The 12,953-nt window shown below is 46.6% G+C and overlaps 1 protein-coding gene across 1 annotated transcript in view; it reads left to right on the top strand.

Moving 5' to 3' along the window:
• The first annotated feature begins 11,365 nt into the window (after positions 1-11,365).
• LOC125391899 (N-acetyllactosaminide beta-1,6-N-acetylglucosaminyl-transferase) overlaps positions 11,366-12,953 on the top strand; it is a 62,506-nt gene continuing 60,918 nt past the window's right edge. The window contains exon 1 of the mRNA XM_085699412.2: positions 11,366-12,884. Coding sequence (XP_085555538.2) covers positions 11,966-12,884 — 919 coding nt within the window. The 5' untranslated portion in view covers positions 11,366-11,965. The remainder of the gene's footprint in view (positions 12,885-12,953) is intronic.

The raw sequence follows: 12,953 nt of genomic DNA on the forward strand, positions 1-12,953 counted from the left end.
TCCAGGCCAGCCTGGGCTACATAGTGACAGACTGACTCAAATAGAAAGAAAAAAAAATCTGAAAAAGAAGAAGAGGTGAGGAGAGGAGAGTGGGGACAGAGAGGGAAGGAGAAGAGAGAATGGAAGGGAGGGAGGGAGGGAGGGAGGGAGGGAAGAGAGGGAAGGAGGGAGAAAGGAAGGAAGGAAGGAAGGAAGGAAGGAAGGAAGGAAGGAAGGAAGGAAGGAAGGAAGGAAGGAAGGAAAGAAGGAAGGAAAGAAGGAAAAAAGGAAGGGCAGCTGGACTGAGCTGGGCTTTGCTGACAAGCAGAATGGGTGAATGGGTATGACAATAGGGATCAAGTATTGGTGACCCAGTTGCTTTCCAGCACTAGGGACACTCAAGATCCCCTTCTTCTCTGATGAGCAATTCCTTTTGCCTCCTCCCTGGCACACCCGTCTAGAGCCAGAGTTCATTGGCGTTGTTTATACTGACTGGCCCTCTGGCAGGGTGCCTAGAAGTGGGGTAGGGACTGAAAGGGCCACGTGGAAGCAACTGGGTGAAATGATGTAACATTCTGGTGGAATTTTGTTACAGTATGTCAATATACCTTTTATAGGGGAGGGAGGTCCCAGACATACTCTTCATAAGGTGAAAAATAAAACACGTTTTGCAAAAGAGATTGGGGCACAGATGAGTGAGGATGATGCGTAACTGGAGACACGAGGGTCAGAGCTGAGCAGTCACTGTGCTAAGCGGGGTGACTTGGTCGTAGTGAACTGCACTCTGCAGAAAGAGAAAAGAATGGCTGGTTAACTGCTTTTTCTGCTTTTGGACAGAACACCTAACAAAAGGGACTTAAGGTGGGATGGGTTTATTGTGGCTCGCAGTTGGAGGAGGTGCAGTCAGGCCTTCATGGTCGTGAAGGCGCATAGCGCAGGAATCAGAGAGGGCTGGCCATGTGTCCGATATTAAGACGGATGAGTCTGGTACTCAACCAACTTTCTCCTAGTCCCTTTTTATTGGGCAACCCCAGCCCTTGAGATTATGAAAACTGTCCTCTCATCTTCATACCCATGCTGGGGTACGTGCACCCACACAGAAATAAATTAATAAATATTTTTAAAGCTAGTCTGGTTATAGAGTCACAGGGGGTAGAGCATGAAGCTGATTTTTCAAAGAAGAGAGAGAGCAAGCCAGCACCCTTCATGTTTGTTGGTCACAGAGGTCAGAGGACAAGTCTGTGGACAAGAAAGTCTGTCAGGCATGGGAAACTTCCACCTATTGCCCCATACCACCCCCTCCAGACTTTCCCTTTTAAAAAGTAGGGACTGTGCTTTGGAGGTTTAACTAAAAGTATCTCTTCCTCTGATTCCTGTTGCCTGGTTTTTGTGTATGTGTATTGTGGTGGATGTGTTTGTGTGTGTGGTATATGTGTTTGTGTGGTGGGTGTGTTTGTGTGTGTTGTATGTGTATAGCCAAAATCAACCTCTGGTTTCATTCATCCAGTGGGCAGCGGTTCTTACTGGTCAGAAGCCCACCAATTAGGTTAGGCTGACTAGCCAGGGATCCCCAGCTCAGGGATCCACTCATCTCTGCCTCCCTAATCTGGAATTACAACTATTTTCCATCATATTTGACTTTTTTTTCCTTTCACATAGATTATGGAGCTTAAACATAGGTCCTCTTGCTTGCATAGCAAACACTTTACTGATCGAGCTATTTCCCCAACTGACTTGGGTTTGGGGGAGAGGGGTAGGTAACAAGTAGAGCATTACAGTTTCATTTATTGGTTCTTATTGAGATATAGGCATGCTATGCCAGAAATCAAGAAAGACACGTATGCATCTTTTCACAATGTCAAAATTTATTATAACATGCTACATCAGTTTCTTTAGCTATAATGTGCAAGGTAGTCCAAATTTCAGTTGATGACTGGCCACTGGCAAACACAAGTTCTTAGTCTGTAATATTAGTTACTGACTGATATTATCAGATCACACATTATGTATCACTCAGTAGTCATACTTAGATATGTGGATATACATAGATTACTCAATGAATAGAAGAAGGTTAAAGAGGCCTGCAGTCAAGTTTAAGGAGTTGTGAAAGCCTTTCTGAAAGCAAAGGCAGCTAATTCAGCCTCAAATGGAACTCACTCCGTATGGTGTAGGTGGAGTTTCCCTGTCTCAACTGCCTGCTCCCAAATAACTGGCAGCTGCTTCCCAAATAATTGACATGGAGACTTAATATTAATTGTAAATGCTCATCCGATAGCTCAGGCGTATTACTACCTAACTCTTACATTTAAATTAACCCGTATTTCTTATCTATGCTTTGCCATGTGGCTCTTGGTTTGTTACCTCATTTTCTATACATCTTGCAACTTCTGATTCTGCCCTTCTTCCCATCATTTTCCTAGTTTGGCTGTTCTGCCTCTAATTCCTGCCTGGCTACTGGCCAAACAGCTTTTTATGAAAGCAATCTGAGTGACAAACCTTCACAGTGTACAAAAGGATTATTCCATAGCAGTGAGAGCCTTCCTGGAAGCAGAGGCAGCTAATTTAGACTCAGAGGGAACTCAAGCACCTAGTGAGACAATATGTTGATGACCCCAGTTTGGAGAGTTGAGGTGAGCAGAGCTGAGTTGCTGACTGGCGAGCCCAGCCATGCCTCAAGGTTGAGTTGAGCTGCAGAGGTGAGGTACAGGACCATGGAGGTCCTATCAGCCAGCCCCGGGGATCAGGTCCAGGTAGACAGACAGATGGGTGAACAGATGGCATCTCTAGTAGGCTGCACCAGTGCTGGGGACCAGACTGATCTGAAGCCACAAGGACGGGTGGACATTCTCTAGGGGCGTTTTAGCACACACCAGGTGGTCAGATTCCAAAGGACAGAAAGACAGGGACAACTGTGAGGACCTGAGAAGGAAAGCATGAGACAGAAGGTGTGCCTGACCTGCTCACGGAGTCAGGAATCTTCAGGCCAAAGCTGCCCACAATGACGGCTGTATCTTTCAAAAGACACCTTGTCAAGGGCTAACCCGGCTTACGTAGTGCCAGGCTGGTACATCATCTCAATTTTTCAGTACTCCTCTCTCATTCTTCAACCTAAACCTAAACCCTACCCTCATAGATCCACCTGACAGCTTTGTTTGCACAAGAAAAAATTCCTATAAACTGTAACTGTAAAATTGTAAAACTGTAACATTGCTGTAAACTACAACTCTGAGCAATTTTAAAGTGTGTGTGGGGGGTGCTTTTTAGCAACTTTGAGGCAAGTAACTTGGCAGTCACCCAAATCCTATCATAAAGCAACCTACTTCCGACTCCCCGCTGTGAAGCCCACACCACAGGTAGAACTTTGATTCTCTCCTTGACCATCTCTCTCTTAACTTTTGTGCTTAAGACATATCTTAAAATATCTTTTAATAAACCCCAACTTTGTTTCATACTGGCTCATCCCAAAATTCTCTTCTGTAGTGAAATGGTCAGTCTTAGTTTTGCTTAGTGAGGGTTCCTAGGGAAAGGGATGCTTCAGACTTCTGTGGAGGATGGAGTGGAGCTGTGTGTCTGTCCCTATTACTAGTGACAAGATGGCAGATCAGTGGGCATTGTCATGCAGTATTAGGTGCCTTCCTCCTTTTGGGGTCTAGGTGGGGGTGTTGTAAGCTTCTTCAAGCTAGTGTTTTGGGGAGATTCTTGGGCCTGTCTGGTTGGTTGGTCTCTACCCATCCCTAGGCTCATATGAACCCAATCCACTTTGCTAACTGTATAAATGTACTTTCCGGAGCATCATTTGTTGATCTGTGCTTATGGGTGGTACTGGGCAGGCGTGATGTCTATGGGTACAGTGAGATACGGTCACCCTGCCTCTGTGTGCTCAAAATGGAGACAAGTGGAGTGATACAGAGCCTGCAAGTCACACCTTTACTCGTGGAGTAACTGCGAGCAGGACTCAGCAGTTCTACAAGCTGCCTGTTATGAGCTAAGGGTCCATCCTCCATGACACTCAAGCTTGCTAATATCCTGCTAGTGACCGAGCATCCCGAATTTCAGTTCTCTCATCAGGAAAGTGCGGGCTGTAATTGCTCCCAAGGCCAGTGATTAGCCCCCATCACTTATATTTCCTGACTCCTGTGCTACCATCGATCAGGCTGCCTGTGAGGCCCCTCCCGCCTCCTTACATAATCTAGAATCTAGCTGCCTTAAAGGGCCAGTGCCTTGTTCTGTTTTCCAGAGTGTCCTTTAGGATTAAGTGTTAGCCTCCTGATTTTCCTAACTGATTTTCTGCTTCGCATTGTTCCCTGGAAGGGAGGTGACCGCTATGTATAATGGCTAGGTGTCTGGTGTCAAAAGAACTAGGCTAGAGAAACCCTGAATGGTCCCTGCTTTAGGAAGAATTTCTTTGTGGAGGACAATCTGGGATATGGTACTATAGAGGACCTATAGCTATGAATTATTTGAAAGCGGCTATTGATCCCGGACTCACCTTAAAATTATTTTCTGGGGAAACAAATGTAACTGAGTTTTGGAAGCAAAGTCCCAGGCTCTAGGAGCCACAACAGGTCCCCAAATGATGGTGAAAGCAAACAATGAAGACCAGATGATGGAATTCCTTCAGTGTGGCCATACTGGGAAGAGAAATGGACAGAGGGATCCAGTGAAATCCATCTACAGGGTCCTGGTAGGAAATTTAGGTTTATGTAAAGAAAGGAGTGAAGTGGAGGGCCCCAGGTGTGCTAACTCTGCCCTCCCGGTCTTGGGGGTCAGGTTGATAACGCTCTGGTTCTGTAAGGTGGCCCGAAGAAGTCTTTATCACTGTGGCTGTCATCAGCTGAAGACATCATTCTGATTCTCAGAGAAGGTTTCTTCCCCTCCAGGGTGCAGCTTGCCCTGATCTGGCATGGAGATGTCTGTTTCTGGTATTTCGGGAATCCGAGCTAACTCAGGAACAGTTCTGGACAATGATTTACATCTGTGCCTTCAGCCAAAGGAAAAGAGACAGGCATGAAATGGAGGCAGAGTTGTCAGACTGTCGGACATTCTGCTCTGAGCTACTGTGGGCCTGTGTGTGTGTGTGTGGGGGGGTGTCTATGCTTTTCAGTTCTGTCAGTTTCAGAACGGGGTCACTCACTCATTCATTCCTGTCTGATAAATGCACACATGTTCAGTATGATGCGCTTTCATAATACCACACACACCTGTGAGCCGCACTCCAGTGGAAACGTTCATGTTTAACGGCACAGATGACTGACATTCACCTATTTGCGTCCTTATAGAGATAGAGATATACAACATGGCAGGCACTTTTGCATCAACATTGTGTTCAGGAAATTTCCTTTTTCTTATGACAGGCAGTTGAATTTTATTCAGGATTTCTCATTACCAAATACAAAGAAGGAACAGGACCTGGAGACTTTTGTGGTGGTCACAGCTGGAGGTTGAGGCAGAGAATACTACTAGAATCCAGAGGATGGAGGACAAGATTGCTCCTAGGCATCCTACGTTGTACACAGAGGCCCTTAAAAGGCATTTCAGCCCAGGGTGTCAACAGTGCTGGGGTTGAGCAATGCTCTGTGAAGTAGCTATTAACAGACATTTGTTTTATTTTGGGTCAAATATGAGTCACAAGTTTGTAGAAATGACTGAATTATATGTCATTTGATAAATAAGTATCTTTCTCCTGAATGAGTTCCTGGCATAGGGAAGGGGGGGAGAGGAGGTGGGGGCCCGAGTTGACTGCTGGGTTACTGTCAGCTTTTCTAAGAGGTATAAGTACCCTTCCTTCCCCAGCAGATTCTCAGCGTCTCATATCTTCATTAATGCTGACATTTCTCTCCCCCCCGCCTCTTTCTCTCTGTGTATGTGGTGTTCAAGCATGTGTATGGGTGTTCACATGTGTGTGGGTACATAGGCAGGCCAGCGGTCAACACTAAAGGCTCTCCACCTTACTTGCCGAGCCAGGGACTCTCTGAACGTGTAGCTCTAAGATGCAGCCAGTTCACCCCTGCGGGTCCCTACTCTGGCATCGAAGATAGGCTACCACGCCCACCAGGCTTTTGTATGCTGGTGCCAGGGAGCCGAACTCCTGTCCTCACACTTGTGTGGTAAACATCTTTGTCCACCAAGTCACAACCTTTGGCTCTCAGGCTAGCCTGCAGGACAACCTTGAACTTCAGTTCCTCCTGCCTCCATTGTCTGAGTGCAAGGATAAGAGGAGTGGATTACCAATGCTTGGTTTACGCTGGAGCTGGGGGTGGAACCCAGGACTTCCTGCGCACCCTACAAGTGTGCTCTAAACTGAACTCACGCCAGCCGTTTTTGGGTTCCACTCTAATTCACACAGCCCTGCTCATTGAGTTCTCCTTTCCGGCGGCTTATGAAGGATGGATCACACACAAGGGTAGCCACTGTGCTTTGTAATCGGAGATGCATCAGGGGGACGAATGGCTGGTAACCAGGGTTCTCTCATTTCAGTGGCAGTGGCCACATGTCTATGTGCTCAGCTTCTCAAATTCTTTCTATAGTTTGGCCTGTCATACCATGACTCTGAATCCGTGGATTCAACAAACCTCAGATAGGAAATATTCTCTCAAGAGAATATTGCATCTGGTAGTTCGTGTGGTGGTGTGCACCTGTAATCCTAGTATTTGGGAGGTGAAGGCAGGAAGACTAGGGGTTCAAGGTCAAACTCAGCTACTTAGTGAGTTCAAGGCCAGCCAGGGCTATATGAGCTCTTGTCTTAAAAATAACTGTACCTGTATTATGCAAGTACAGACTTTTTTCTTATCATTATCCCCTACATAACAAAACATGACAACTCTTTATATGACAATTACATTGCATGAGGTGTTTGAAGTCATCTAGCAGTGATCTTAAAATATACATGACGATATACATAGGGTTTATGCAAATATTGTCTTTTTCCATAAGTGACTTGGTCATCCCAGATTTTGGTATTCTGGTAGGGAGCAAAGGATGCCCTATAGAATATATAATATCTTACATCACTGATGCTCTGGGACAACCACCCTGCCCATTCATTTTCCATGATAAATTGTGTTGTGAGGATGAGGTTATCCATCATCCTAATTCATGATGATTTTTTCTACATTGCGAGGTAGTTTTTAATCACAAAAAAAATCACAAAACATTTTTTTTTCTTAAAGCACATTACTCAGTGAAAGAAGTCTGGTGTGACCATGGAGGAAGGGAGGGAATCAAGGAGTTTTGGACTCTGGTCCATGGGTTCTCAAACTTTGCTCCAGAGATCTGAATTACCATTATTATCTAGAACTGAAATACAGGTCATCTGACTCCCCTGGTACCTACTGAACCCCTGGGGTGAGAATCCCGATCTTGGACATTTTGGCACCCCCACCACAATCCCAGGAAATGGGAAGAAATTTTGGCAAACCACTGATTCGTTCTATCCTTACCCCACAGCTACAGACAAACCCAGTTTGGCAGAACGCTTGTTTTGGTAACATAGTTAAGAAGTTGCTACCTTCCCAGGGTTAAACAATTAATCTCTACAAATAAATGTAAGTTACATCTTGAAATATGATTCAGGAAATATTACCAAGCCTTGCACCGAGACTGAGTGAGCTCCAGGTCAGCCAGCCTGGACTACAGACTGAGACCCTTTCATTCTCTAAGGCCCCAAAGCCAAAATGGTGTTATTTCTGATTGCTAAAGGCAACACTGTCACTGCATGCCCCTTAACATGAGTTCATCTGGACGCACTGTAAACTGTGTTTTGCAAGTATTTGCTTCAAATCATCTTGCAGTCAGAAGGTCTTGGCGGTTGACTTTTGCCTCAGCAGCATTAGGTTCAGCTCCCTCTAGCTCATGCGTGATGCCATGGACTGGTGACCACTGGGGCATTTGAAGTTCTGCATGTTAGCTCTGCCCCTACCCACACTTTGACAAGAATTTAAAATAATGCTTTGGGTTCCTCAGATGAGAGATAACAACTTGCTCTGTTGCTAATTAGATAAAAGGGATAGAAAGCAAAACTGATTGGCCCCAGGAGGATGGTTTTCCCTGAGGACTCTATTGGAAGATGTCTGAGTTGTGGAAGAATTGTTGTTATGGTTAAAGATGGGCTTTGGAAATGTCTTCTTCCTTCTCTTTAGAGCCCTGATCATCACGATTGAAACATAAACCAAAAGCATCTTTTCTAAACCATCAGTCAGCCTGGGATGGAGTTACTTAATTGACTAGACAGAGTAATTGGGATGTCAAAGTCCTCTACTTTCTCAGCTTCAAAGTGAAAACCAAATCCTTACATTTTAAGTTAAGAATGAATCCCTGAGTCATTTCTCTTCCTTCCATAACAAAGTCAGCTGCAGAGCCAAGCATGGTGGCATGTGGCATGGTGGAGTGCCTGTCATTCCAGCACTCAGGAGGCTAATGCAGGAACATTTAGGGTTCTAGGCTGGACTGGGCGCCTCCTAATGGCCCTGCCCCCAAATCAAACCAAACCTCAAAGCAAACCACCTAAACATGTCCTTCCAAAGAGAAACCCAAGACCTGATTCAAGTTCGCCTCGTTTTGTGAGCCCTTTCTGCCTGGAAGACTTGACCCCCTCAAAGCAGCTGCAATCAATTCTCGGTCAGTTCTCTCCCAGCCACGCTTCCTGTGTCCCTTTTTGCTGTTATTTAACTTTACTAAGCTGGTGTTTCTGTATGAACCTGCGCCTTCTCTAGCTCTTTCCTGAGTAAAGAATAGTGATTAATTGGGGATGAAAAACAAGTCCCAGAACAATTATGAAAGCACAATGAAGTGTGTGCGTCAGAACTGCAGCTCAGCAGAGGGAAGGTGCGGGGAAAGCCTGAAATCTTCCACTGGTTGCCCCAGCTTGCCTGGAGGTGTTCCTGCACTTGATCCTTTGTGTATTTCTGGGCAACAGGATTAAGCCCAAACTGTTTGTTTTGCTTTTGCATAACACCCCGGTCTTGCCTCCCTTACAGTTGATTGGGTGGGGCAAGCAGCAACTTTCTGAGCGGTGGCCTTTACCTTGCTTCTGTCTGGGTTTTGGGTTTTGCGGGGTCAGGTGAACTCAATCTTGACCCTCTTTAAGGGAAGGTCAGAGGTGCTGAGTGTCCAAAGGACAGGCATCCTCAATCCCTTTGATTGCTTTTCATTTCTTTCCTATCTTTTTTGCAGTGCGGGGGAGTGGGGGGGGGGGGAGTTTGAACCAAGGGCTTCATTCAGACTAAACTGATCCCATTGAGCTGGGTCTCCAGCCCCAGTTCTATTTTGAGATAGGGTCTCATTAAATGGCCCAGCCTGGCCTTGAACTTGTTATCCTCCCTGCTTTAATCTCTAAAGTGCTGGGATAACAGGACTGTGATAGGTTCCAAGTCTTCTTTTGTTTCAGATAAACAATACTCTATATTTTGGAGATGTTCTATATAGGTTAGTAACGCTCTCTCTCTCTCTCTCTCTCTCTCTCTCTCTCTCTCTCTCTCTCTCTTTCTCTCTGTGTGTGTGTGCACGCGCGTGCACATGTGTGTGCTCTCCTTGTTGAACTAGGTATTGAACCCGGGGCCTTATGAGTACTAGACAGATGCTGTACCACTGAGCTACATACCCAGCCCTCAAAAAGACGTGTTGGATAGTGTTCACCACATAAAGGGTTCTGACTGCAGCAGAGAGAATGTCTTTAAGGTGGCCCCAGGGAAGGGCAGGCATGTCTAGCCTGATTAATTGACTAGTTCAGGAGTAATTGCTTCCAAAGTGAGGACCAAGGGCGTGGTTGCTAAGCCTGCGGGTATCCACTTTGTTCTTGACTCTAGGAAAAGGTTGGTAGAAAGGCTGAGACTCCCCTGCTCAACAGCCAAAAGCTCGCAGTGTCCATTCTGGATAAGCGTACTGGACTGCAGCTACTGTTCAGAAGGAAGAGAAACAGGCAACTAGCACCCTCTAATACAATAACCAGGTTCATCAAACATTCTCCTACAAGGTCTTTTAGTTCAGGATCCAAGAATGGGGACTTGGTCCAAGAGCAGACAAAAAAGGAGCAACAGCTGTATTTTTAAATATATGAGCAGCCCCACTGGTGTGGTACTGGATTAAATTCTGAAGCATTATGAGACTTCTTATTTTGGTCAGTATCTGTACTTCTTAATATAGTAATGCCGTTAATGTTTATCTCTTCAGTCTGTGTAAATCTGAACTCCCATGTTATTGGCCAGTTGGAAAGGGTAATGAGAACAGATTTGCTTACCCTCGTTAAGTTATGTATCTGTATACTTTGTCAGGCTGCAGCGATTTCAGTATTCATTCTAAGCCACAAGGCTTCGCCAAAACGAAATTACTGATGCCAAAATTATACTCTGCTGTTTAGACACAGCAGACGTAATAACCTAATATTTAACAGGGTTATTTTCGGAAAGGGGATGAAGCTGGAGATTGAACTGTCCTTTGCCATGACCAGAGAAGACACTGGAAGAAACGGGAGCCACTTTCTGAAAAGGCTGCATTTTCTTTTGCTGCTGACCTAAAGACCCAGGGAAGGGCTCCTTAGAACATTTGTTTGAGGCAGGTGCAGAAAGAGGGTAGTAAGGGGGAAGAAAAATAATCTGCAAGCAAACAAAACATGTAAATAATAAAACCTGGAAGAGTGAAACTCCATCTCAGGACAGGGTACGCCATTGGGCTGGAGTCTGGATGCTTTGAATCTCAAGTCCTTGTAGGAAGGGATCCCCTGGCTAGTCTAGTCTACCAGCAGAGACTCTGCAGAGGGACATTGAGAACTGAAGGGCTCTCTTTCTTCACAGGCTGGAACAGAAGCTCATTTTCCACTGGGAGTCAATGCACAGGGCAAAGACTCCGACTTGTGAAGTGCAGACACATAGTGAAGGAAAATGGAAAGGCAATCGGCAGCCTAGAGGATGCTTAAACTGCCTCTAAAGTGTGTCATGAGAAGTTGGGTATGGGTGAAAGCCAGCACTTGGGAGCTAGAGTCAAGAGGATCGGGAGTCCAAAGCTAGCCTCTGCTACCTAGGGAGTTCCAGGCCAGTCTGGCTTGCTTGAGATCCTGTTTTGTTTTGCTTTTTAATATAAAGTCATGGAAAAGTCCAAGAATGGAGATCGTTACGCCCTTAACGCTGTTTAGATGCAAATTCTTCACGTTGTTTGTAGCCAGGATTCAAACTCCGTTCTGCGAAGTCTTCAGGTTTCATCCAAATTAGAGGGTATAGCTTACCACCTGCTCACTAGACCCCAACATTCTGTAACACCAGAGCAGATGCCTGAGTAAGAGGAGAGGGGTTCGTGTCAAAGTCGCCCCCCCCCCACCTCTGCCGTGTCAAATCCCCTAGGACCGGAACTCCTCCCCCTGGGAGCTCTTGTTTTGGAAACTGGTGGGGTGGGGCTAGAAAACATTACAATGGAGCGGGGCTGGAGGAGGTGTGCTTTTATTTCAGATTGTGTCATTTGAGCGGACTCTCCCGAAACTGCAGCTCACAGAACGGAGGCTGTGGTAGCTCCCCTGGGTTGTTAAGCTGGCACACCCCGGAGAACAGGCAACAGAGCAGGCGAGGGAGGCAGCAGGGGAGGGCAGCAAGCCGCACGCCTAGCCCGGCTCATCCCTTCAACTTTGGCTTTTGCTGTGTTGATTGTAACAGGAGGAGGAAGGGCTAGGAGAAACCCCTGAGGACATAGAATTGAAAAAGAGGTAGCAGTGCCCGTAAAGCAGCCCGCAGATGCAAACGGGGAGGCCCAAGGAAGAGGAGGAAAAGGCTGGGCTCCGGCAACCTGCTGCTTGATTTTACACAAAGGAGGTTTGAGAGAGGCGGGATCAGATTCTAATATCAGCTTGAGGCGAGAGCCAGCCGCTGAGCTCGGGAAGATGAACCGGCAGGAATTCACAGTGCCTGGAGCATGTACCACAGCGAGAGCTCCCAGGAAAAAGTAAGTCTGGGAAGGGATTTGCGGAGCTTGACGGGAGCTCTGACATCTCGCCCCTCTTGAAGGCATGCCTCCGTCCCTGCGTTACCTCTTCGTAGTCTCTGTGACTACTGTCATCGTTTTTATTGTGCTGTACGTGTTAAGTTTTGGGGGACATCAAAGCTACCAGAAGCTGAACGTCTCGGACTCCGTGATGCTGTCTCAGGTGTGCACATCCTTTGTCAACGGGAAAACCCCTTTCCCGTGGAGAAACAAACTAATGATCCACGAGACGCCTTCTTGCACGGAATATGTGACCCAAAGCCACTATATCACAGCCCCTTTATCTCAGGAAGAGGTTGAGTTTCCTCTGGCCTATGTCATGGTCATTCATCACAATTTTGACACCTTTGCAAGGCTCTTCAGGGCTATCTTCATGCCTCAAAATATCTACTGCATTCATGTAGACGAAAAGGCAACCCCTGAATTCAAAGGTGCAGTGGAGCAGTTGGTGAGTTGTTTCCCCAACGCCTTTATGGCTTCTAAGATGGAGCCCGTGGTCTATGGTGGAATATCCCGGCTCCAGGCCGACCTGAACTGCATCAAAGATCTGTCCGCCTCCGAGGTCCCGTGGAAATATGCCATCAACACCTGCGGGCAGGACTTCCCCCTGAAAACCAACAAGGAAATAGTTCAGTACCTGAAAGGGCTTAAGGGGCAGAATCTCACCCCGGGGGTGCTGCCCCCAGCACATGCCATAGGAAGGACCAAGTATGTCCACCGGGAGCACCTGAGCAAAGAGCTTTCCTATGTGATCAGAACCACGGCACTGAAGCCACCACCTCCCCACAACCTCACCATTTACTTTGGCTCTGCCTACGTCGCTCTATCAAGAGAGTTTGCCAACTTTGTTCTCCATGACCCCCGGGCAGTTGATTTGCTCCATTGGTCCAAAGACACTTTCAGTCCCGATGAGCATTTCTGGGTGACGCTCAATAGGATTCCAGGTATGTGAGAGTCCATGTTGCATGCAAAGGAATGCCTGCAGGCCATCTTAGGCCGCGTTTCAGGGGTCA

Source organism: Myodes glareolus, chromosome 14 (genome assembly GCF_982192425.1).
Source record: "Myodes glareolus chromosome 14, mMyoGla1.1, whole genome shotgun sequence".
NCBI classification, from domain to species: domain Eukaryota; kingdom Metazoa; phylum Chordata; class Mammalia; order Rodentia; family Cricetidae; genus Myodes; species Myodes glareolus.